Below are 27,609 nucleotides of genomic sequence, written 5' to 3'. Positions count from 1 at the left end.
CCCTTTAAGCCAATACAGGTAATGAAGTCGCAGCCTCACCTAAACACGTGTGACATCCACACAAAACAATAAACACTTGCTGGCTAGGCTCTAACTAATACATATAACGTGTCTCACTGACTCACCTACGTAGCACAGTTCACACACTGTCTCAGGTGTGGCTTTACTTAGCTAAATAGTCCACCCAGGGAAGTGATCAGGCGTCGTATAGCCTTGTGGTCCCTCAGTCCTCCTGACTGAGACCAGGCAGAGCCTCGGTAGGTCTCTGCCTCCAAGTCACTCTCTCTTCCCCCAGACTGACAGCCCAGGACAGGTTTTTATTTGCCCTTTGCGATCCCAGATGACACCTGGATATCCCTCAGGCTTAGGGGAAAACAGGCCCTGAAATGGGGTGGACTGGGGAGGTCCCACTACCAAGCCTACCTTCCCCAGTCCAATAAAATCCAGCCCATGAACTACTAAAGAAAAATAGCTTCAGCAACTATGTTTGCTGAAGCCAGTACCATCCTGGATCTTATTTACCAGTTGAGGAACCTGGGTGAGATATACACCCCTTCCGGGACTTTCTCACACATTTCACTGTTCACATCACCACAGTATATACAGAAATTTCAGAATATTTGGTAGTCATGTCAGATTTAAAAAGGACCTTTAAAGATCTTGTACCATTACAAGAACTTATTCCCAATCCATGAGATAGAGGCAAGAATCTGATCTCAAAGACGGAGGCCCTTGTTCCCCTATTTGAATGGAGCTGCAGACAAGTGTGGACAGCAGGGGAACCAACAGTCGGACACCCACTGATCAGAAAAGTATCCTCTAACCTGTAGATAGGGGCTAAGTTCCTGTAATGGGACAATCCCTTTTAATTTTTCTGGCAAATCTTGCATTCCCCGTGAACTTTGAATTATGAAGTCCATGGAAATGTATGAATAACTGGATGTTATGATCCTCCTTGTCAGGGGCAGATTGGGAACTTTAAGTGGCCCCCATGTTGTCTGCATTGCTGGCAGTTGGGGCCAATGCAAACATGTAGTGGTAGGGGGAGCCTAGGGGGAGTAGGCAGGTCTCATGTACAAGTAAGTAAGGAATTGCACAAGTAGAAATCTCCATCATCTGCAGACTTAAAATGTTATAAAATCTCATCCACACACTGCAAGAAGTTTCCTACATCAAGTCTGCAGATAACTTTACAAAGGTGACGATTTTAAGTTACATTGCCATGCTGAGGATTTGCGCCATGGATTTCACCCTTTTACAATGCACAGGGCAGCATTTCCAAACTGAAATCCGCATCAAATTCTTGACAATTTTGGTATGATACACGGTAGATTTTCGAAAGCTGTCAGTGTGACAACATCCGAGATGATGAGAACAAATAGCTGGAAAATTTTTATAGGTCTGATTGAGGTCAGGTCAGTGTAGTGTGCACTTGCACATGGATTCGATTCACTCACCTGACTACAGGTCAGATGCGTGAGTCTTGTATATATACACAGTCGATTTATATTATTATGACCACCAGCTGATATCCAGAGTAACCCCATGTGCAGCATGGACAGCAGCTAGACGGACTGGCAGTAAATCAGTAAGGCCCTTGTGGGTTGTCACCTGGAGCCATTCTGACTGCAGTACATCCCACAGTTCTGGAGGGTGTTTGGGGGAGGATCCATAGAGCGAACACAACAATCAAGGTGGTCCCACAGATGCTCAATTGGGTTCAAGAATTAGGGGCCAGAGTAATGCTTAGTCATACTTTTCCACCCAATGTTACATTTTGGAAGGGTGGAAGATCTCATCCGCCTCTGGGAAGAAAAATCAGCAATTATTGGTGTATGTGATCTGCAAAGATATATATATATATATATATATACCCAAATCGATTGAGACTGCCTTTCTCATTTATGAGTAGGCCCAGACACGCCATGAAAACATTACCTAGACCATAATGCTGCCAACTCTGACAAATTGCCCCTTTTATCCATTACCACAACGAGGGATACGTGTCCAGACAGCCTATCGCACACCTTATATACCAACCAAGCCAGATCACAACACGTGCCTTCCTTCATGAGCTACACGCTGCCAATGTCGAAAGTAGGAAGTGGTCATAATAATGTGACTGTGTATATATGTATTATACAGCACATGCATCCACAGGAAACACAGAAGAGGAGTAGGGATGTAGAACAAACACAGTAAGGATTGTCATTGGTCAGCATTATCAGAGTCTTCTTCACACTGCCGCTGTCACACACTGAACGTCTTGACACTTTCCAGCATCACAACCCTGTGATCCATCAGGTCCTTATGTACCCAGTCTATTGAAGTATTAATAACAGGAAGAAACTGAGGAAGGCGCCAGTGGGCCGCTATGCAGTGGCCCACTGGGAATTTTTTCCTTTAGGGCCTACTGCCAATTTGCCTTTTTTAAAAGGGTCATACTTCTAATGGTCTAGCCCTGTCCAGCAAGTACTCACAGTGTCCAACAGTGAAGGAATACCCTTTTTTGATTAAAGGGTTATTCCCATCTGGATATTTATGACATATACACAAGAAATGCCATAAATGTCTAATAGGTGTGGGTCTCAACTCTGGGAGAACAGGGCCCTATCTTGCCCCGCTGTCAATTGAGTGGCTTTCTCCATTCACTTTTATGGGAGTTCCAAAAATAGCCAAGGGACTGCCTGCTTTGTAATGACCAGTATTCAATTTATTCATACATTTCCAGGAGCAATAACAGAGGGATGTCACAACAGAGTTCTAAGAAAAGATACTCCAGTAATGTTATTTTATGGGGAATTCAACTATTTTCACAGTGTACGTGGTGCCGGCAGCTAAGTATTCGCACAAAAACAGAACTGTAAAAAACTGTAAAAAAAACTATAATAGTGGCTCACCCTCTTAGATAAAAAATATGGGTGCTCTGTCTGCGGCGCACCCTCCACCATGTATATTCAAAAAGTACCAATAATAATGAAGGTGACAGGCACTAAATATCCTAGGGCTTCATAGATATATCACTTAAATGTATATATGTACACATACGTAGTTTATTTTCCATAAAAACTGATTAAAACAGATAGTAATCCACATTAAATAAAATAAAATGTTGAACATGATTAATAACATAAAATATCTCGCTAATATATCTATAGATGATAACCTTAGGCCCTAGATAATCCACACATATATGACAACAATTGGTATAGCAGATAACTAAAAGTACATAATAGGTCCGGACCACTATAATAAAATATATGGTGTGCTATATATTGGATGAATGGATATGCAGGTTTGTCAACAGTAAGAAGAAAGTGGCCAGCCCCTTTAACAATCAGTCACATTTGAGCTATAACAGGGTTTTCTGGGGATTATTAACTATTTATTTATGGCCCCTAGATTAGATCTCCTAATGAAAGATGTATACACGTGGATCCTCAAGATACAATGGCCTCAGGATACAATATTTTCAACATGCAATGATCTTTCCTGGGCCACCGTAGGTTGAAACCAGACACAACATACAATGCCTCAGACTCAGATCCAACCAATCACCATGGGCATTTCTTTAGTATAACACCTGTATCGGTTGTCTAGTATCTCCTGTTTACAGTACAGTGCCGATACTACATCTCCGGTACTGCCCTCTGTCTGTACCAGGATGAGCTGCTCCTGTGGGTGTCGGGTGAGGACAGCTCTGTTTTATTTTTCTGGTACATTGTGTGTTATACAGGACCCTGAAGAAGCTCCTGTCCTCTTCATAGAAAATGATTTACAGCTTCCAGCATCTCCTCCTGACTGATATATGTAAGGACTTGCATTATCTGCCTTAGATATTTGGTTATTCTTCTTAAATCATGGGATAAAATTTTACGGAGTTACGGACTCAAGTTACAATGGTTTCAACATACAGCAGTCATCCAGGAACTAATTCTTATTATAAGCTGAGGGATCACTGTACTTACCTTTTCCACACAGCTATAGTCCTGTGAGCTGGGTCCCATCCTGCCATCTTCCTTTCCCTGGCTTGTTTTGTCCCAGTGGTAACATGTCCCCAAGTAGCACATTACTGTTTTTTTTTTGTTGCTTTCAGTCATATCTTTTTTTATTTTTCCATTGACAAAGCCATATGATGGATGAGTTTTTCATCAGCACCATTTTTGATACATACAATTTATTAAGTATTATTAACTCTTTCTGCAGGGGGACTGGAAATAAAAAACATAATCCCACTATTGTTTCTTACATTATACATTTTGAGCCATTCATCAGGTGGTGTAAATAACATTAACTTTTTGTCTGCTATTTAGTAATAGCACTATTTTACCAGTTTTGCTGGAAAAAAAAACACTCCATTACATTGTTGAGTCACTATATTCATATCTTTTCTCTTTTTTTCCGTCAATGGACCTGTGTGGGGGCTTATTATTTTTGAGTTCCTTTGTAGTCTAAGTAAGGAAAATTTATGAAACTCATTAGCACATCTGATTAGGCTCCTTGTATAGATTTTATTTTACATTTTATATATCTGTATGGCATAAATCTTTGGATTTGGTACTGAAGCTATATTGGTGCCGGACCTTCCTTTCTTGCATGTTCATAAAGCTGTATCTCCATATTGCCCAATCACTTGTGAATTGGTGTGCTGCCCATTGCTTTGTCCTGTTGGACACCTTTTGATGCCTGATTGTTAGCCTCAACATCACTGGGACTGGTAGTGTGAAATGACAACTCCTGAACCCAGTTAGGTCTTCCAAGATTGCCCTTCCTATGAGAGTTGTTTGAAGCCAATATTTTCATATCAGGAAATCACATTATGAGCAACTGAATTGCTGCCTTTGGAAACCAGGGAGAGAACAGAACATGGTACCCTCCTTTCAACCTATTCAGACTACCTACTCAGAAAGTGTCTTGAACTGCCAAATACACAGGGAGCATCAGATAGGCTGCGCAATGATGTGGCCATCTTAGATGGCAGAAGAGGAGCCTGGGCATTAGTGGATCTAAAGATGAAAAGGAGGTCACCAGGGAAAGTGATCTATTTGTTTTTTTTTCTAGAATGGCTTTAAATAAAATTCCCTCCACTTCCCTGCAGACTTAATATGCAGAATTATTTTATGGAATGTCATTAGATGCTACGCAACACTGCAACAGCTACTTTGATAAGTCAATTTACAAAAGTACAGACCACCATGATTGGCACCTGTATTAAAGTTGTCTGCAGGAAAGCTGTGGTAAATTCGATTCACTTCAATATTAACCTTATATTGGGGAATTGTTCATAATGTAATTTCCTATTTAAATAGTTAATGTGTCTCCATACCGGATGTTGGCTTCATAATTCCTTTGAATATGTATTTCTGATTATATAATGTTTTAATTACTGCTTTAGCTTTACTGTGAAGGTACATGTAGATGTTGACAATTACCTATGACTGTCTCCCAGTCTGGATGATTTGGCAGGATTGGGCAAAATTTGCATATGTTCAGGTTGGTCAGACACCAGTTTAGTGAACGGGGAATATTTTGTATTTTTTTTTTAGGCAATTACAATTCTTTCTCCATAATCCTCCAGGGGAGAATGTTTCAGTTTTGCTTGAGTCTGGGTTGGAGTACTTTGCACTAAATTTATCAAATGTCGTATGGTGTTAAATTTGGCACATCTGAAAATGGTATTCCAGTTTTTCTACACCACTTTTTCAATAGTTGCAAATCATAAATCTGCCTTAAAAGTAGTGTAAGCAGAATCAGTGTTGTAGCTGAGATCAAAATGTTGCAAAATGTTGTGCCCGGTACTGCTTGCAACATGACATATGACATTTTGGCTCCAAAATACGTGTGCCCAAGGTTTCATATGTCTTCCATAGCGTATTCTGGTTAGTAGTAGTGTGTTTTTTTGTCTGCATCTTATTTATAGATATATTGCAATTAGACATTGCTGGGAACATACAACCAGCATAACTTGATTAATCCGCGATTGCTGTGACTTCCTGACTAGCGCGGTGTTGTCTTTCTTTAGAAGGATCAGACTGAGCCTTATTGGCAGCCATACCTGCATTTTCTGAATAAAGAGGATGTTCACTGTAGAAGACAGATCCGGCCTGGCTATTCACCAAAGAGATATCTTACCCGTCTCTTCCAAACATGGGATCCAAACACAGTTTACAAGCTACAACAAGCAGGTCAGTGAGCACTGTCATGAGTCACTTTAATGTCTTAAAAGGAATGGATCACCTATATTTTGTTAACTTCTTATTTCTAATCTGTTTCTATTTTCTGACAGTAGATTTTTTTTATTGTATTTTCTGTACATGCGCCTTTGCTCCTCCTGCTTCCTCTGCTAGTCCCTCCCTCCACTTGATTGAAAGGACCAGGTTCCTGCATAGTCATCTCGCCTGGTCCTGTGAATAAAGAAAGAGAGGGAAGGGCTGGCAGGAGAAGCAGCAGGAGCAGGGTTGCACAGAGTAGTTTGGGCGACTTTGTGTACTTAACTGTTTATATGCATATGGACGCAACAGTCGCAAAAAATCCAGACGTCTCAAGTCACGTGCGATTTTTCCTCCTGTGTAAGGCCGAATGCACACGGCCGTGTTCCGCGGTCGAGAGCGGTCCGTGGTATGCCGGGCTGGATTCCTGTTCAGAGCAGGAGCGCACGGCGTCATTGGTTGCTATGATGCCGTGCGCTTCATGCCGCCGCTGCTGTACAGTAATACACTCGGCCTAACTTTGTACCTTGGATCTCTATGCAAGTAATTTGGAGGTAGAAAGGTCAGGCTTCTGCAAGTATGCAGATATGTAAATTATTACAGGTGTGGTCTATTTAGACACTGGGTCTTGCCACAAGAGGGAGTAAAAGTGATTCCCCCACTGCCCTATAAAAAGACTCTCAGAGTGTACTTATGGGTAGTGTACCTATTGGTGAGAGATCATTTACTGCTCAATTTTTCCCAGTTGACAGACATTTTTCCCAGTTGACAGACTTTGAGAGGGAGCGCATCATTGGACAGAGAATCAGGATGGTTGTTTTGACGACTTGCCTGCCATCTAGACCATACTGACCTAGCAGACCACAAGTAGAAAGGATCATTTGGATCCACTGACAAGCATGAGCAGCATCCACAGTTTTGTTGTCCACCATCCAGACACAGGTGGCACCTTCATTACACACCCCTGTCTGTGTCTAGACCATTTCCAGGAGCTTAGCAGAAGGAAATTTCCATGATAGCGCCCATTATGTGTCCTGCCATTGACAGCCAGCCACCGTCGCCATTGTTTGCAGTAATGTCATGAACGAGTAACCTGGACTGCAACTAACTGGAATGGTATCATTTTTAGCGAGAAATTCAGGTTCTGTTTGGTCTCCTATGACGGTTGGTTTCCAGTATGGATGCCTCATGGTGAGTTCTTCAATTCTACCTTTGTTGTGGAGCAGCACACTACTCCAACTGCTAGTGTGATGATCTGGGGAGCCATCTCATACGTTAGTCAGTCACCCCTAGTAGTAAGTAATATGAGGGACACTAACAGCTCAGCGATATGTGCAGGACCTTGGAAACCAGCACCTGCAATCTACAGGCCCAGCTGTAACATCTGTGGGCAAATGTGCTGCAGATACCATACTGAACCTGTATGCCTCCATGCCCAACCATATCTCATCTTATGGTATCCAGGCTAGAGGCGGCTCAACAGAGTATTAGACCCTCCTTTCAAATATAGAGTTTTACCCAATAAACTTATCCTTTCTCTCTATTATTCTAATCACACATAGAAAGTTTAATTTGATTCCTACAAGTCCTTCTTGTTGCCTTATTTTTTGTCAGTGAGAGTATTAAGAAATATTAATCAGCACAGAGCTTGAACCTGTTAATTCTAAATTAAAGAAAAGAAAATGTTGTTCATGGGTGGATATTCAAATTAAAGCTGGATTCATACTTAATATTTTAGTCAGGTTTTTATATTTTTGATTCGTTTTTTTCTCAAGTTTTTTATTTTTATTTTTTTACATAAGAATACAGGAACACCAGATCGGTAGTTTATTTCTAAAATCATACCATTTTCCTTTCTGGCAATTTACCCTGTGTTTATCGCATTGCAATTTTCGGAGCATTTATTGTAGGTTTATAAAACACAAAATGTAAAGGAGACCTGAGAGAAAAGTGAACTATTGTCAGTGACAAAAGCTGATAGAGGGTTCCACTTTTCTGTCAGGTCTCCTTTACATTTTGTGTTTTATAAACTTACATAAAATGTCACAATGAGAACCACAGTGTGAAAGCCTACTGAAAAATAAAGCATTACAGTTTATAGACTGAACCAATGGCTATCCATAAATTTCAGCCACAGAACATCTTTCCTATTGTTTTGATGGAGATCATAACTTTAAGAAAAATTATGCAGGAATTGAACATTTTCTCATAGGTTCACAACCTTCTAGCAGTACTAGTTTTATTTGGGGTGACTCACATTTTACTTTACATTTTTTTTTATCTTGCTATAAAAAATGTTTATGCAAATGTCCCCAGTAATGTCATTTCACATGGTCTACGTTTATATATGTTTGCATGCTTTATAGGATAGATTCTATGTGTTATTGGTCATTTAGGTTCTGGTAATGGATTTTTTACAAGATAGGACTGCATTAAAGGGATTACATGGAAACAGGCAACGTTTAGTATGACAGCAAAGCTCTAAAAACTGCTCCTATTGTATTTGAGGGACTGGCCTGACTTCTTATACTGTCTTTGTATCCTTTATTTGGCTTTGTCTAAATTTTTCCATGTCTTAGGAAAGGGAAGCAGTTAAATTGTAATAAAAACAAGTTTAAAAAAAATATTACAAGTAAATCTGCAAAGTTCTCAAACAGGTTTTAGGATGTGAACCGACAGACCGGTCAAGAATGAAATTTGTGTTTTTTTTGTTTTTTTTTCAGGAAGCCTTAGAGACTCAGTACAGCTTCAAAAACTCACAGCCTCAGTAGACAGCGGTGGAAGACATCCAGATTTGTCATCTACTCCATTAAAATATAATCGTTTACCTGTCTTTACCTGCTTACCTTACTGGAGCAATACAGATGTGTTCACCAGTCCAGGTATCCTTTAATTTACTAATCGCTTTACTTGCGTTGCGTTGTATCTATGGACACATTGGTCCAGATTTACTAATCCTATAGATGGCGTAAACATAGACTCTCTAGACCTGCACCAGATTTATCATAGTGGCTCAGGCTGGATGATAAATGTTGTTGTCATAGATGACATTTGCAGATAGCTGGAACTTATAAATAAACGAGCGACTGGCTGGATCCCAAACTAAGTAGCTATTTGGTGAGCCCTATAAAACCCTAAGAGCTCTCCCTGACTGCTATGCACATACAAGGGTCTCGATGGTAGACGATTGCATGCCCACGTACCTAAGCCTGTGTGACACCTGAAAATCCTATAATAGTGAGGGGACACGACCACCGGCTCCCTGCACTTAATACGAAGGGAGTCAGGGTCACCTAGAATCAAGCCAGCAAGCAAACACAATAAAGTAAAGGACTTCTCTGAGCAAACAGCAGACGCAGCCTCCAACAGTGAACACTTCATCCAGGAAGTAGTATAAACTGCAAGGTGAGGCAGTATGGGAGGGAAAATAAAGGAAGACGATTATGTCTAAATAAGTGACACCTGGCAGAAGGAAAGGAGATGAGAAAGTGAAACCAAAACAAAGAACATCATACAAGAGGTAGAGAAGAACGTCTTCCAGACCTTCTCACAGAAGTTGCGGTGACAGTACCCCTCCCTCTACGAGTGGACTCCGGACACTCAGAGCCAACCTTCTCAGGATGAGACCTATGGAAAGCCCTGCTGAGACGAGTGGCCTTAATGTCCGCCACTGGGACCCACATCCTCTCCTCAGGACCATAACCCTCCCAATGAACGAGGTACTGGAGAGAACTGAGGATAATGCAAGAATCCACAATCCTAGAGACCTGAAATTCAAGATTACCATCAACAATAATCGGAGAAGGAAGCAAAGAGGAGGGTACAGTGGGTTGGACATAAGGTTTTAATAGGTACTTGTGAAAAACATTATGGATCTTCCAAGTCTGAGGAAGATCAAGACAGAAGGCAACGGGATTGATGACGGACAAGATCTTGTAAGGCCCAATAAACTTAGGACCCAACTTCCAGGAGGGAACCTTCAGTTTGATATTCTTTGTGGACAACCACACCAGATCACCCAGATTCAGGTCCGGACCAGGCACACGTCTCTTATCCGCCACACGCTTATATCTCTCACTCATCCTCTTCAGATTACCCTGAATCTTTTGCCAAATAAAAGACGAGGAAAATCTCTCCTCATCAGGTAAACCAGAAGACCTCTCTCCAGAGAATGTCCCAAACTGCGGATGAAACCCATATGCACCAAAAAATGGAGACGGTTATTTAAAGCAAACTCAGCAAGGGACAAAAAAGAATACCAATCCTTCTGATTCTCCGCCACAAAACAACGCAGATATGTCTCCAGATTCTGATTGACACGTTCGGTCTGACCATTCGACTGCGGGTGAAAAGCAGAAGAGAACGACAACCGAACCCCCAAGCGAGAACAGAAGGCCTTCCAGAATATGGAAACAAATTGCGTGCCCCTATCAGAAACGATGTCTGAAGGGATGCCATGCAATTTAACAATATGATCAACAAACGCTTGCACCAGCGTCTTAGCATTGGGTAACCCAGGAAAGGGAATGAAATGTGCCATTTTGCTAAAACGGTCCACTACCGAATTACAGTCTTCCCCGAGGAATGAGGCAGGTCCGTAATGAAGTCCATGGACAGATGCTTCCAAGGACGGGAAGGAATGTGTAACAGGAGGAGAGAACCCGATGGCCGTGAATGAGGGACCATGGCACGAGCGCAGGTCTCGCAGGCTGCCACAAAACCCTCAACCGTCTTACGAAAAGCCGGCCACCAGAATGTCTGAGCAATGAGATCCACTGTGGCTCTACTCCCCGGGTGCCCAGCAAGGACAGTATCGTGGTGCTCCTTAAAAACCTTGTGTCGTAAAGCGAGAGGCACAAACAACCTCCCAGGAGGACAAAGATCAGAAGCCTCTGCCTGGGCTGCCTGAACCTCTGCCTCCAAATCAGGATAAAGAGCAGAGACGACCACCCCTTCAGCCAAAATGGGACCCGGGTCTTCAAAGTTCCCCCCTCCCGGAAAACAACGTGGCAGGGCATCAGCCTTCACATTTTTAACCCCAGGGCGGAACGTAACCACAAAATTAAACCTAGAAAAGAACAAAGACCATCTGGCCTGTCTCTGGTTCAGACGCTTGGCCAATTCCAAGTAGGCCAGATTCTTATGGTCGGTAAACACGGTAATAGGGTGTCTGGCTCCCTCTAACCAATGGCGCCATTCCTCAAAAGCTAATTTGATGGCCAACAACTCCCTATCTCCCACATCGTAATTTCTCTCTGCAGATGATAGTTTCCTTGAGAAAAAGGCACACGGTCGCCATTTGGCAGGAGGGACCCTGAGACAAGACTGCACCCACACCTACCTCAGAAGCATCCACCTCAACAATAAAAGGTAGAGAGACATCAGGTTGTACCAAAATGGGAGCGGAAGCAAAACTCTCTTTAATACTAGAAAAGGCTTTAAGCACATCTACCGACCACGAGGAAAAATCCACTCCCTTTTTAGTCATACCAGTGAGTGGCTTAACAACAGAGGAATAATTCAAAATGAACTTTCTGTAATAATTGGCAAAACCCAAAAACCGCATCAGCGCCTTCTGATTCTCAGGAAGCTCCCAATCAAGCACAGCGCGGACATTCTCAGGGTCCATCCGAAAACCAGAAGCGGAGAGAAGAAAACCAAGAAATTGAATCTCCGGAACCGCAAACACACATTTTTCCAGTTTAGCGTACAATTTATTCTCCCGCAGAATCAGCAAGACCTGACATAGGTGGTCCCGATGAGTCTTGAAATCAGGAGAAAAAATCAAAATGTCATCTAGATACACCAGTACAAATTTCCCCATTAAATGATAAAAAATGCTGTTCACAAAATGTTGGAAGACGGCCGGAGCATTCATCAAACCAAAGGGCATAACCAAATTTTTGAAATGACCCTCAGGGGTATTAAAGGCTGTCTTCCATTCCTCCCCTTGCCTGACCCTGACTAGGTTGTATGCCCCTCTTAAATCCAACTTAGAAAAAGCTTTAGCCCCAACAATCTGGTTAAACAGGTCCGGGATCCGAGGAAGCGGATATGGGTCACGAATCGTGATACGGTTCAGCTCCCTGAAATCCAGACAAGGTCTTAATGAAGCATCTTTTTTCTTAACAAAAAAAAAAAACTGCGGCAACAGGTGACTTCGAGGGTCGGATGTGTCCCTTTCTCAGGCTCTCAGAGATATAAGTACGCATAGCGACCCTTTCAGGTTGGGAGAGATTGTATAAACGTGATTTTGGCAGCTTGGCGCCTGGGATGAGATTAATAGGGCAGTCGTACTCCCGGTGAGGGGGCAACTCCTGGACGCCACTCTCGGAAAACACATCTGAAAATTCAGAGAGAAAAGGTGGCACAGTCTTGGTAGAAACCTCTAAAAGAGATGCCGTGAGGCAATTCTCTCTGCAAAACTCACTCCAACCATTTATTTGCCTTGCTTGCCAATCAATGGTAAAATTATGTTTAGTGAGCCAAGGTAGCCCCAACACTAGAGGAGTAGGTAATCCGTTTAAGACGAAACATGACATATCCTCAACATGAGCGTCACCCACAGTCAAACAGATATTGTGAACTATGCCCTTTAACGATCTTTGGGAAAATGGAGCGGAATCGATAGCAAAAACAGGTATATCCTTTTCCAAAGTGCATACCTGGAAACCATGCGTTGTTGCAAATTGATTATCAATGAGATTGACAGCTGCTCCACTATCTACAAAAATCTCACAAACAATGTTCTTGCTGTCTAGCGCCACGCTGGCAGGTAGGAGAAAATGGGAACTACAAGCAAATGGCAAACCTTCAATTTCCGCATCAACCTTGCCAATAGTAGCAAATGGAAAGTTTTTAGAGGTTTTTTTTTGTTTTGTTTTGTTTTTATTACCCTCAAAAAAACTTCATGAATCTCCTAGAGGGGCAAACATTAGCTAAATGATTTATACCCCCACAGCAGAAACAAACCCTCCTCTGAGAGCTGAATCCTCTACTATCAGAGGCAAGCAAACCCAGCTGCATGGCCTCCTCCTCAGAGGGGATTGAGACAGACTGAGACCCCTGCGCACTGAATGAGACAGCCCCTTGGGCTGAATATGACAGGAAAGAGTAGTCTCCTCTCTCTCTCTAAGACGCCTGTCAATACGAACAGCTTGAGACATGGCTGACTCTAAGGACGCTGGTCTCTCATGAAAAGCGAATGCATCTTTCAATCTTTCTGAAAGACCATGGCAAAATTGACTTCGGAGTGCAGCATCATTCCAACCAGTATCAGCTGCCCATCTCCGAAATTCAGAACAATATATCTCTGTGGACTGTTTACCCTGGCATAAAAAACACAGTTTAGATTCAGCCAGAGCAATACGATCTGGGTCATCATATATCTGCCCCAGGGCTACAGAAAATGTATCCACCGATCGGAGGGGCCGTGCCCCCACCGGCAGCGAAAAGGCCCAAGACTGAGCATTATCCCTGAGCAGCGAGATGATGATCCCCACCCTCTGCTCCTCATCACCAGAGGAATGGGGAAGTAGGCGAAAATGGAGTTTGCAAGCCTCTCTAAAGCGAACAAAATTATCACTACCCCCGGAGAACGTATCCGGAAGCAAGATCTTAGGCTCGGAACAAACGCCATGAACGCCAGCAGAACCGGTCACCTGAAACGGAGACACAGTTTTACGGAGATCTGCTACCTCCAGTGAAAGACCTTGCATGCGGTCAATCAAGGCTGAAACCGGATCCATGCTTAAGACGGTTATGGCGGTTTATAATGTCATGGATGAGATTTGCAGATAGCTGGAACTTATAAATAAACGAGCAACTGGCTTGATCCCAAACCAAGGAGCTATTAGGTGAGCCCTATAAAACCCTAAGAGCTCTCCCTAACTGCTATGCACATACAAGGGTCTCGATGGTAGACGATTGCATGCCCACGTACCTAAGCCTGTGTGACACCTGAAAACCCTATAATAGTGAGAGGACACGACCACCGGCTCCCTGCACTTAATACGGAGGGAGTCAGGGTGACCTAGAATCAAGCCAGCAAGCAAACACAATAAAGTAAAGGACAAACAGCAGACGCAGCCTACAGCAGTGAACACTTCATCCAGGAAGTAGTATAAACCGCAAAGTGAGGCAGTATGGGAGGGAATATAAAGGAAGACGATTATGTCTAAATAAGTGACACCTGGCAGAAGGAAAGGAGATGAGAAAGTGAAACCAAAACAAAGAACATCATACAAGAGGTAGAGAAGAACGTCTGCCAGACCTTCTCACAGAAGTGGCGGTGACCGTTGTGCAGGAAAAGACAGTTTTTTCTGACTGTATACAAACTATTGGTTGGCTTACTTGGAGAGAGACACTTATATCAGAATTGTGGAGCATCTTAGGCCCCCCTTTTCCCATGAAGTTCTACCCCTGTCTACTAAGCCTCACCACTAGTCAAGTATGTCGGAAAAAAATGTGGAAACCTTAAATCCGTCAAATTACACTACGTTTTAGAATTTTTTGGGCATATAAGTATATCTGGTCCATTGTTGTAGTAGTACAGAAGAAAAGTACAGGGTGGGCGATTTATATGGATACACCTTAATAAAATGGGAATGGTTGGTGATATTAACTTTCTGTTTGTGGCACATTAGTATATGTGAGCGGGAAAACTTTTCAAGATGGGTGGTGACCATGGCGGCCATTTTGAAGTCGGCCATTTTGAATCCAACTTTTGTTTTTTCAATAGGAAGAGGGTCATGTGACACATCAAACTTATTGGGAATTTCACACGAAAAACAATGGTGTGCTTGGTTTTAAGATAACTTTATTCTTTCATAAGTTATTTACAAGTTTCTCTTTGTTTACAGCCATTGACATGTCGCCGAGGTTAACACATGAGGAGCGGATAGAAATTGTGTTGATGTCTGGTGAACGCAGTAACCGGGTCATTGCAGCAGATTTCAATGCAAGACACCCTACGAGACCACCCATCTCCCATGCTACAGTTAGCAAACTGCTTGCTAAGTTTCGTGAAACTGGTTCAGTGTTGGATTTGCCAAAATGTGTACGCATGAAATCTGTCTCTAATGAAGAAACATCAGTGGCTGTCCTAGCTTCATTCAGCAAGAGCCCACAGCGTAGCCCTCGCCGCATGTCACTGGAGAGTGGCATTACTCGAACATCCCTTCGGCGGATATTAGCTACTCACAAATGGCACCCTTACAAACTCCAGCTACTGCAGCATCTCAACGAGGATGACCCAGATCGGCGCACTGAATTTGCAGAATGGGCAAAACAAAAATTGGAACAGGACCCTCAGTTTACGCAGAAGATTTTGTTCAGTGATGAGGCAAACTTTTATGTGAATGGTGAAGTTAACAAACAAAACCACCGCTATTGGTCTGACACTAACCCACATTGGATAGATCCCTCCAAGACTGTTGGAACAAAAAAATTGATGGTATGGTGTGGAATATGGGGTACAAAGATAGTGGGGCCATTCTTTATCAATGGAAACCTTAAGGCCACTGGATATGCAAAATTTCTACATGATGATGTGTTTCCCTCTTTATGCACTGAAGCTGGCACGTTCCCTGAGTTTTTCCAGCAAGATGGTGCACCACCACATTATGAGTGTCAGGTCCGACCATTCCTAGATGAACAGTTTCCTGGAAAGTGGATTGGTCATCGTGGGCCAGTTGAATGGCCCCCAAGGTCTCCCGATCTGACCCCCTTAGTCTTTTATCTTTGGGTCATCTGAAGGCAATTGTCTATGCTGTGAAGATACGAGATGTGCAGCACCTGAAACTACGGATACTGTGCGCCTGTGCTAGCATTTCTCCTGCGGTGTTGCTATCAGTGTGTGAAGAGTGGGAGAAGAGGGTTGCATTGACAATCCAACACAATGGGCAGCACATTGAACACATTTTATAAGTGGTCAGAAACTTGTAAATAACTCATGAAAGAATAAAGTTACGTTAAAACCAAGCACACCATTGTTTTTCTTGTGAAATTCCCAATAAGTTTGATGTGTTACATGACCCTCTTCCTATTGAAAAAACAAAAGTTGGATTCAAAATGGCTGACTTCAAAATGGCCGCCATGGTCACCACCCATCTTGAAAAGTTTCCCCCCTCACATATACTAATGTGCCACAAACAGGAAGTTAATATCACTAACCATTCCTATTTTATTAAGGTGTATCCATATAAATGGCCCACCCTGTATATTTATTACCATAGTCTATAGCTTGCTTGCCATTTACTTCATTAAAGAGGACCTTTCATCAGTTTTGCAAAAATCTAATTAGGGTGTTACTTTTTAAGGCGGCCCCCACTGATACCATGGCAGTTTTTATTTTTTTCAAAAGACCCCCCCATTCGTCCGCTCTGGCCCGCCGTTGATTTTGGCGCCTTGTATTATAACGAGGAGTATCGGAACAATGGGCGTCTCCTTCTCCCTCGCTGTGACGCTCTGCGCTGCGATTGGACAGCGCTACAGCCAGGGAGACGGAGGTGCCCATTGAGAAACCCTGGCATCTCCTCCTCCCTGTTCCGATGCTAGTAATTAGCATACTGAGTGGGGAAAATACCAGAGGGCACAGAGGGTGAACAAAGTGGCACCCAGGAATAATAGTAAGCACCATAGGATCCCTGCTTTATGCCCTACCTAATGTGCTATTTATCTTATAAAGTTTGGACCCATGAAAGGTCCTCTTTAATATCTTTATTACTTTGGAAAGACATTTGAATGATCAGATTGCAACCAGATCATAATGTACATCTGGCCCACAGCTGCAACATCTTGTTGGTGCTCTGCATAAAGTTGTCCATACACATTAACACTGTCAGCGGAAACTTCGTTTGGCCGACAGCTATCCCTCCCAACCACCCGCATACATGCACACTGGACTCGACTGAGCATTTATGTTTTCTCAATGGGGAGAATGAAGTGGGTACTTTCACACTAGCGTTTTTCTTTTCCGGCGCTGAGTTCTGTCCTAGGGGCTCAAATCCGGAAAAGAACTGATCAGTTTTATCCTAATGCATTCTGAATGGAGAGTAATCCATTCAGGATGCATCAGGATGTCTCCAGTTCAGTCTTTTTGACTGATCAGGCTTTTCAGAAAAACGTAGCATGTTGTATTTTTACCTCCGGCCAAAAATCCTGAACACTTTGACTGAACGCCGGATCCGGTCTTTTTCCCATTGACTTGCATTAACGCCGTATCCGGCGCTGTGTGTTCAGTCAAACCGGATCCGGCTTTTGCATGTTAAACCCAAAAAATGTGAAAAAAAAGTCCATAAATGGCGGATCCGTTTTTTCCAATGCATTTTTTCATTGTGCTCAAAATCCTGATCAGGATTCAAATGTAATCCATTTTCACATGTTTTTCCGGATCTGGCGGGCAGTTCCGGTGTCGGAATTGAACGCCGGATTAAAACAAATCTAGTGTGAAAGTAGTCTTAATGCTGAGCGATACGAGCAGACAGTTATCGTGGAAGGACTCTTCCTTACCAATAACTGCCTATTCGTCAGTAGAGTTGAAGAGCTAAATTTAAAGGGAACCTGTCATGTGGATATTTGATTATAATCTAACTAATTATATACAATCATTAACTACTAAAAAGTGCCTTAGATGTATTCACTTACTGGTGTGACAGATAGTTACCTCATAATATACACACAAAGATGCCACATTCTGCATGCTAATGAGCTGATTTGAGTCCAGCGTGATGTCAGTGAGTCCAGCGTTTTTTTAATTAACAGCTATAGCCACTCCCCTGCCCACCTGCTGCTGATTCATATGGAAAATAACTGTCAATCAGCAGCAGGTAGGCGGGGAGAGTCAGGAGCTCATAAATATTCATGACTCCTCATTATCAGCTGGAGCTTTTCAATACAAGATGTTGGCAGATTGACTGGGTCAATTAAAGAAAGTGACCCAGCATTTTGCTAAGAGAATCAGTCACTTATTTATGTTGCCCTTAGTTAGGACACCATAAAACTGATGACAGGTTCCCTTTAAATGCAGCAATCACTGTATGAGGACGACTCAGTGATAGCTACTGACATCGCTCCTCCTCCTACAGAGCCATTGTTTCTAGACAGCAGATCACTGTTCACACAGCATGATCTGCTGCCTAGAAACAATGATTTAATGTGCAGCATGAAAGAGTGTTTTGCTCGTTCATTGAGTGATTGAGTGATTGACAGCATATTTTCATGGGAAGTTTATTGGGAATGAAAGTTTGTAATAACTTTCATTACAGCAGGCATATGCATGAGGGGATCAGGAGTGATAGCAGTCTGCCAAATGCATGTTTGGACAGCAGCTATCTTGCTTATGTGTACATTTGTGGCCAAAAGTTTTGAGACCGACACAAATTTTGGTTTTCACAAGTTTACTGATTCTGTTTTTATGGTGGAAATTTGTATAAACTCTAGATTGTTATGATGAGTGATTAGATGGATTGCAATTAATTGGAAAGTAATTTATTGCCATGAGAATTAACTTAAAGGGCTTCTGTCACCCCCAAAACCCTTTTTTTTTTTTTTCAGCTTGTTAAAATCCTTTTATAACGACTATTCCCTACATAGGGTCTTACCTTTGGCTGTGGCTTCTTTTCCTTAAAAAACGATCTTTTAAAATATGCAAATCACTTCACTACCAGCGATTGATTGACAGGGCCAGGAAGCGCTCTCCTCCTCCGGCTGGCCCTGTCATCATTTCAAATCCCTTTCGGTGACGTCATCGGCGCAGGCGCACTGAGGGAGTGCTGAGGAGGCGAGCCTCCTTCCCTCAGAGGGCCTGCGCCGAATGAAGACAGGCGCGGGATTTGAAATTATGACAGGGCCAGCCGGAGGAGGAGAGCGCTTGCTGGCCCTGTCAATCAACAGGACGAGGGGGCGGTTTTTTGCAGCGGCTACCAGCAAGTAGACGCCCTACTTGCTGGTAGTGAAGTGATTTGCATATTTCAAAAGATCGTTTTTTAAGGAAAAGAAGCCACAGCCAAAGGTAAGAGCCCTATGTAGGGAATAGTCGTTATAAAAGGATTTTAACAAGCCCAAAAAAAAAAAGGTTTTGGGGGTGACAGAAGCCCTTTAATAAAAAATATATTTTCACAGCATTTCAGCCCTGCCACAAATGACCTGCTAACATTATTTCAGTGACCTTCTCCTTAGCTCAGGAGAAAGTGTGAACAAGGACAAGGCAGCTGCTATCACTCTATCATGCTGGTTAGATTAGAAGAGCAGGCTGGTTGCTTTAAAAGTGGGTGGTGCTTGAAATCATTATCTTCTCCTGTTAATTATGGTTATCTCCAAGAGGACACACAGTTCACTGCTTTGAGTCAAAAGGGCTTCCCAGGCAAAGCCATTGCTGTTGGAAATTATACCTAAATCAGTGTTTTATCAGATCATCAAGAGTCTTGAGGAGAAAGGAGAAAGGTTTAATTACTCAAGAAAGTCCAGCAAGTACCAGGACTATCTCCTAAACCGGATTCAGCTATGGGTTGCCACAAGTGTAGAGCTTGCTCAGGAATGGCAGCAGGTAGGTGTGAGTGCATCTGCGCACACAGTGTGGTGAAGGCTTTTGGAGGACGTCCTGGCATCCAGAAAGACAGCAAAGAAAACACTTCTCTCCATGAAAAACATCCAGGACAGACTGTCATTCTGCAAGAATTACAGGGATTGGATTGCAGAGGACTAGGGTAAAGTTATTTTGTCTGATAAAGTCATCTTCGGACTGTTTGGAACACCTGGAAAATGATTGTTCTGAGAAGAAAAGGAGAGCGATACCATGAATCCTGTGTTAAGCCAACAGTAAAACATCCTAAGACCATTCATATGAGGGGGTGTTTCTCATATAAGGGAGTGTGCTCACTCACAATTTTGCCTAAGAACGCTTCTATGAATAAAGAATGGTATCAAAACATCCTCCAATAGCAACTTCTCCCAATGATCCAGGAGCAATCGTGATAAACAGTGATTTTCTCAACATGATGGAGCACCAGGCAAAAGTGATAATTAAGTGGCTTATTGAACTAAACATTGCAATTTTGAGTCCACGGCCAGGAAACTCCCCAGATCTCAATCCTAACAGAATATGTGATAAACTACAAGCACTGATTAGTGCAAGAATGGGTTGCCATCAGTCATTAGTTGGCCCAGAACCTGATACCCAGCGTGCCAGGGCAAATCTCAGAAGTCTTGAAAAAGAAGGTCAACGCCTGAAATATAGAGTTTTTGTATAAACTATTATATAAAATATTCTTTGAGTCTTTGCATACAATATTGAGTCTTTCTATATGTTAATAAAAATTAAAAAACATATGAAATGTGTATAATAGTACTTCAGTATACAGCATACAAAAAGATTAAAAAAAATACTGAAGCAGCAAACTCTGTGGAAACCAAAATTTATGTCAGCCTCAAAACTTTTGGCCATGACTGTATGCTTGGCCTAAGTCATTGCCAGACTACTCGGGCAGAAGCCTATCTCCAGTGAGAACAACAGGATTGCACAAGTTGAAAACCAACAGCCTCATCCTTATTTCCTCCATTTGTCATTGGAGGAGAGATTTGGGAGGCCCCATATACTTTAGATGGCCGGTCCTGCTGAGTACAGCCAACATTAAAAGGGGTCCATCACCAGCAACATCCCTGTGTAACCAAGCCTAGTGCCAAATAGGTATTATTCACCAGATTACAATGGTGCCTTCTTATGTTTATCCATGGCTTCCCGGCAATAATCTCTCTTCTTATCAATATGCAAATGAGATATTCAGTGCAACTGACTGTTGATTGACAGGGTCAGGCAGTAGGCACGTAATCTCTCCTGGCTCTGTAGTCTCACATATTGCACATATTTAGTGTTGAACTTATTGAAGTATTTTACACTTATTTGTTACATATTGTGGGCATCAGTGTAGTCTTTGTGTGCTCTGGAAATGTCACATCTTAACAATACAAATTTATGAATGCTTTTTTTTTTTTGCTTCTACTAGGGAATTGCACCCAATTGGAAGAAGAGGCTGAGAATGAAGAACTGGCATATGACAAGGAAATCCTTGAAATATATGGAAAAAAATCAACTCTACCTAGTACAGCGGCCCTCAGAAAATCCAGTCCAGAGGCAAGAGAATGTTATGTTACACAGAGTTCCTGGAAAGTCAAAGAGCAGAGCAATTCACATATGGTAAATGTACTAATAAACTAAATATCAAGACAAATATATATGATGCACACCAGCTAGAATAGGACAAAGGGCTGGTGAAGTAGGGCAGCATCCTAAAGTGTTACTAAAGAGGAGGAGGGCAATTTAAGAGTAAAAACCAAACATAATTTTGCCTTTAACTTTTTTCATACAACTAATTGGATGCTGTTTCAGAGTCCAGTGAGTTCATCCCTTCAGGGCAGTAAGGGAGCATTGCTTAACTTCGGGAAACAAGGGTGCTGGGGAGCATTCTGAAACCCCATACCTAAGCACCTGGAGACCTTGTCCTGACTTATCTGGAAACGAGAGTGTTCAGGCACTTTACCCACTTTCCATTCATTGCTTGTATTTTTTACAACAGAAATCATGCAATTCTATTTCATCTCTCTTGTCTTTGTTAATGATATTCTTTTGAGATGTCATCTGCAATGCCCCAGAAAACCTCTCATTAATTTTGACTTTACTCTTTATTCAAACATTCATCACAATAGGGGAAAAACACTATACATCGCTTACTATATTTGGGGGTTGTTTTGGAGCTGACAGATTCACCTATCGGAGCTGACAGATAAATTTATTATAATTTACACCAGAAATGATTATCCAAAATCTAACAAAGTTATTAAGAATTGTGTACATTAGACTGCAATGTAAATTGGCAAATAAAATGCCAGTCTTAGTAAATTTCCTTCATTTTGTTTTTTAACAGGGAGAAGCACAACAGAATCAGTCAAGTGGAGATGATACAACAAGCTTTATGACTGACCGCCATGAAAAGCCTCCAGCACCTGTAGATGTGTCTTTTTTTATGGAAAATTCTCCATTTCATTATGGAAAGCCTCACATGACTTTCTATGGTGGCCCTTTTGCAGGGCAAAAGAAGCACCCACACAGTGAGTAACCGTCTTAAAGCAACTACCCACAGGAGATGATTACACATGATGCAGTTTATCTTCCTCGGATCTTGCTGCTTGGCTGCTTTTTAGTTCAGCTCCATTAGGGTAGCTACACTGCACTGTCTACAGGAAGTCTGAGGTAGTCTGAGGCACACCTCCTGTGTCTGCCTCCTCTTATTGGCTGTTGTGTATAAACACAAGTCTATCACATGCTCACCAAAAATGGATAAAATAATTATAAAGGACAGATCACTAAACCACCAGTGAGAAAAAGATGATTAATTGATAGCTGTGACCCAGATACTGAGGAGGTTAAAGGGTTGTCTGCTTATGTTAAATTGATGACCTGTCCTCAGCAGAAGTGTAGCTAGGTTTTCCAGCACCCGGGGCAAGGATACAGCATAGCACTCCCCCTTCATCCATCTTCCCCCCCCCCCCCCCCCCACACACACACTTGCCACTCAAGTTTACATAAAGAGGGAAAGGTGGCACGTGTAGGGGCACTCCATCCAGTACATTACTGTACTTACCCAGTTCCACCTGATAAAATCTGTCATAGGTTACAAGGCTGTACCAGTACACCTTGCAATAAATGAAAGAACCAACTGGTTCTACAGCATCCAGGGTTTCACTGGCGTGTCGGCTTGATGTCCACTGGATTTGGAACAAGGTCCCTGTGGTGATAAAGAAAAAATAATAATTACATTATGCCCCCTCACAGTAGTTATGCCCACATTGTGCCTCCTTCACAGTAGTTATGCCCACACTGTACCTCTTTCACAGCAGAAATGCCAACATTGTGCCTCCCTTACTGTAGTTTTGCCAACATTATGCCCCTTCTCAGTAGTTATGTCCTCCTTGTGGCCCCTTCACAATAGTTATGTCCTTCTTGTGCCCCTTCATTGTAGTTATGTCCTCCTTGTACCCCCTCACAATAGTTATGTCGTTCTTGTGCCCCCTCGCAGCAGTAATGCCCACCTTTGGCCCCTAGTGCCCCCTTCAGCTCCATAAAAAAAAAAAAAGCACTAAATTCTCACCTGTTTCCCTGATGATCTGCACATCCGACATTCCCAGCAGCAGATGCGTCCACACACACACATCGCACTGCTGGCTGTGCAGGAGGCTTTGTCCAGGCTTTCATGGCTCCTCTCACACACTGAGCAGTGTGATGTCCGACCTGCTGGGGAGTGCCGGAGATCAGCGGAACACTGAACCGCCCGAGAGTGCCATCAAGCCTCTGCGCCTGGGGCATGTGCCCTGTTTGTCTTGCCCCTCGCTATGCCCCTGATCCTGAGGATAGGTCATCAATATCAGATCGAGGGGGGCTGACCCCCGGCTCCCGTGTCGATCAGCTGTTTGAAGAGACCGCAGCGTTCGTACGAGCAATGCTTTCTTTTCATTGTTTACTTGCTCACCGTCGCAACTGTAGCAGTGAGCAGCTGTAATTACAACGGCTCCATCCTATTCACTTGAACACAAGGGAGCCGTCTTATAGAAGTGAATGAGAAGGCTGAAATGTAATTACACTGTGAGCAGGTAAACAATGAAGAAAAGGCTGCACTCATATGAGCACTGCAGCCTCCTGAAACAGCTGATCGCTGGGGGTGCTGGGAGTCGCCCCCCCACTGATCTGATATTGATGATCTATCCTGAGGATAGGTCATCAATATAAAAAAAAAAAATCTGACAACCCCTTTAAGGCTTAGTATGGAGGGAGTCTGGAGATTCACTTTGGACCACTTACCAGCATGACATCTAAAACTGGACCATAGTAAATTATGTATAGTGCTGTGAGAAAATATCTGCTCCATTCCAGATGGCCTCTGTTATTTCCCATATTTTTCAAATTATAATGGTTCTAACAAATCTTAATATTAGTCAAAGGAAAAATTATTAAAAGAAAAACATTTTTAATTATTACTGTGTTTTTGAAGAAACAAATCATCCAGCATCCATAAGTAAAATGGGGGTTCTGCCATTACATAATTCGACTGTGTTTAATTGATACTGAAGGTGCCAATGTACACTCATTGACCAAAAATTCGTTGGAATCAAATGAAATGTTCTATGTGTGAATGTAATGATTATGATATGTAAGTGATTATTATAGCATAATAAGGATAACTTTATTGGGGAAAACTGTATAATAGATACAGTAGATCCTGCTCGTAGTTTGCCGAAGGAAGGAGGCATAAGAGAAGACAACTAAAACTCCCAGCATTTCCCTGATTCTTACACTAAATCCATGCTTCTTCACTTTCTTCTCCTCCACACAAAGGTCAGTCATGTCACAGGACGTTATCCCAGATCCTTCAACATCTCTTTGCCTTGCCACTGCTGAGCTCTGTCCCTCCTGCACTGATCACATGATAGTGATGTCATCACAGGTCCTTCAGCACCACTTCTCCACTGCTGAGCTCTGTCCATCCTGCACCGATCACATGATGTTGACGACATTACAGGTTCTACAGCTCTTGCTAATTGCTGTTATCAGCCATTAGCAGAGCACTCTTACTACCTATATATAGGGCGAGCCAGGCATAGCGGGATATAAAAGCAACCACCTGGTACGGGGGATGAAAGTGAAAAACCAGGACTGTCCCACCAAATCTAAGGCCTATGCCAAAAGTAGCTGTTAGCCCAGCGGTCCGTGCCGGCGCTGCTGCCCCTACCGCCGGCACGGCCGCCGGGCTCCCTCTTTCCCTCCTGCTGCCATGCGCCGTGCTGCAGTTTACATCTAAGTTCTGGAGAGCTCGTTGTAATCTTTTGAATGTGTCTCTGGATTTCTCTTTAGCTTTTCATCCGCAGTCTAATGGTCAAGTGGAAAGTGTCAATCAAATTCTGACCACCATCATGATGACTGGGTCAAGTTATTACCTTGGGATGAGTTTTCGTATAATAACCATGTCAGTGAGTCTTTCAAGAAATCACTATTTTTTGTTGTTTATGTTCAACAACCTAACATCCCCCTCCCGGTGTCTTCTACTTCTGATACCCCTGCAGCGGATGCAACTTTAAGAGTTCTCTAAAATCTGGGAGGAGACCAGGGCAGCTATGAAAGAGGCTTCCATGCGCATGAAGGAGGCTGCTGATAAAAGACGTAGAGTTCTATCCTCGTTATAAACTGTGGCTTGCCTCCAAATACATCAGGCTTAAAATGCCCTCTTTCAAATTGGGTCCACACTTCATTGGTCCATTTGAGATCCTTAAGCAAATTAATGATGTTTCCTACAAGCTTAAGCTGCCAGCCTCTCTATGGGTACCAAATTCCTTCCACATCTCCCTGCTGAAACCTGCGATCCTGAATCGTTTTGTCAAAAAACCTGTCTCAGCTCCTGAGGAAGAGTAGAGGTAAAACCCTGTTTCTTGTGGATTGGAAGGGGTTTGGCCCTGAGGAAAGATCATGGGAACCTAGAGAGAACATCAATGCCCCTCTTCTTCTGAATTTCTTTTTGTCTAGGGCCAGGCCTGAGGAGAGAGGGTGTAAGGAGGGGAATACTGGTAGCTCAACGGTCTGTGCCGGCGCTGCTGCCCCTACCCGCGGGCATAGCCGCCGGGCTCCCTCTTTCCCTCCTGCTTCCATGTGCCATGCTGACAAGTGCGGGCAGCAGGTAGCTTAACTGTTGCATCTGTGCTCCATGCCAGAGTTTACTTCCTGCTGGAGACCTGTACTGTTTGTTAGGGATTGCATGGGTGTGTCTCTCCTCCCTATGGCTGGATTGCAGGAGGTATTTAAAGGCACTTCCCACCTCAGGAAGATGCCTGAGGAACTCATGGTCACTAGCTTGCCTAGTTCCAAGTGTGAAGGTGTTTTTCAAGTTCTGCTTTGCTGTGTATCGGACCCTGCTTTTGGAATTATTGGATTTTGCCTGTTTGCTGCCTGCCTCTGACCTCGGACTTCGTTCACGGACCTTGCTTGTTCACTGCCTGCCCTGATCCCGGACTTCCTGACCACGTACTTCCCCTTGGTGCTTGCACCGATATCTCTGACCCCCTGGTCAGCTGCCACTGACTCGGGGACTGCTCTGGAGTGGCACCTGGCAATTACCCTAACAGTCCAAGCCTATCCCTCACCATCAGAGGCTCTAGTGAAGACCAGGTAGTTGCTTAGTCACGCCCGTCCATAGTATAGCCAGTCAGTGGCACAGTGGGTCAACACCCGCTTGCATAACAGTAGCCTTTGAGCACCTTTTTATAGAGCAGCGAGTAAGCACTTTCACACCCTCTTGTGGAAACACCCAGTGTCTAATAAGACCACATATTTAATCAATACATAGCTGACTGAGGCATAATTGCATGTGGAGTTTGCAGCAATCCAACCTCTCTGGTTGCAATTTATTTTGTCGATGAGTGTACATTAGAGCAAAGTTGGCTGAACCTGCCAATTTCAGTGTGACATGTTGATCATATTATGTGTTGTGGTAATGTGAACAGTGCTGGAAGGTGTGTTGTCCCACTTCAGGTACCTCAGATGAGTGAGACAGATAAAATCCACAGAGTGGCAGTAGTCTCAGCAAAGCATAGTTTGCTGAGACATTTCTGTATACATTTGTTGGGCTGGATTTTACTTGGACTGGTGGCTAGACTTGGTAGAGTGAGTTCCCAGTCCACACCCTTCCAGTATGGGTTTTCCTTTCTACCTGAGGTAATCGCAGGTGAGGCCTGCTGTAATCAGGCTTGCATAAAGCGCCTCAGAGTAGGTCAGTCTGAGGAGGGAGAAGTGTCTGTGATACTGGAGCAGAGGCTCTGTGTGTGGTCTCAGTCAGGAAGACTGAGGGGCTACAAGGCTATGCGAAGCCTGATCTCTCCCCTGTGTGGACTGACGCTTGATGAGTGGAACCTGCTAAGGCTTGGAGCCTGAGACGCTGACGCTAAGCGGTATTTAGAGGTGAGTCAGGGAAACCTATGTGTTAGGTAGAGCCCAGACGGGCAGGAGTTTATTTCGTACAACTGATTTTGTTTACGCGGACGTGCCGCAATAAAACACAGTTTTGGCCCTTAAATCCTGGTGTCTGTGAAGATGTCTGTGAGTGTGACCCCCTGAAAGAGAGACGATCCCTTACAGTGTATTAAAGGGGTTGTCCGGGTTCAGAGTTGAACCCGGACATACCCATATTTTCACCCAGGCAGCTCCCCTGATGTTAGCATCGGAGCATCTCATGCTCCGATGCGCTCCCTTGCCCTGTGCTAGATCGCGCAGGGCAAGGGCTCTTTTGTTTACAATAACACCGCCCGGCAGTGTGTTCGGTGACGTTACCAGCTCTGATGGGCATGCTTTAGCGCTGCCCTAGCC

The 27,609-nt window shown here is 43.3% G+C and overlaps 1 protein-coding gene across 4 annotated transcripts in view; it reads left to right on the top strand.

The window, feature by feature from the left end:
• LOC121008393 (uncharacterized protein KIAA2012-like) overlaps positions 1 to 27,609 on the top strand; it is a 269,189-nt gene that overhangs the window by 58,524 nt on the left and 183,056 nt on the right. For all 4 annotated transcript variants that reach the window (XM_040440895.1, XM_040440896.1, XM_040440894.1 and 1 more), the window contains exons 3-6: positions 6,023 to 6,185; positions 8,933 to 9,091; positions 21,212 to 21,402; positions 22,130 to 22,313. In XM_040440895.1, coding sequence (XP_040296829.1) covers positions 6,023 to 6,185; positions 8,933 to 9,091; positions 21,212 to 21,402; positions 22,130 to 22,313 — 697 coding nt within the window. The remainder of the gene's footprint in view (positions 1 to 6,022; positions 6,186 to 8,932; positions 9,092 to 21,211; positions 21,403 to 22,129; positions 22,314 to 27,609) is intronic.

Source organism: Bufo bufo, chromosome 7 (genome assembly GCF_905171765.1).
Source record: "Bufo bufo chromosome 7, aBufBuf1.1, whole genome shotgun sequence".
Classification (NCBI taxonomy): Eukaryota; Metazoa; Chordata; class Amphibia; order Anura; family Bufonidae; genus Bufo; species Bufo bufo.
This window is presented reverse-complemented; position numbering and strand designations above follow the sequence as displayed.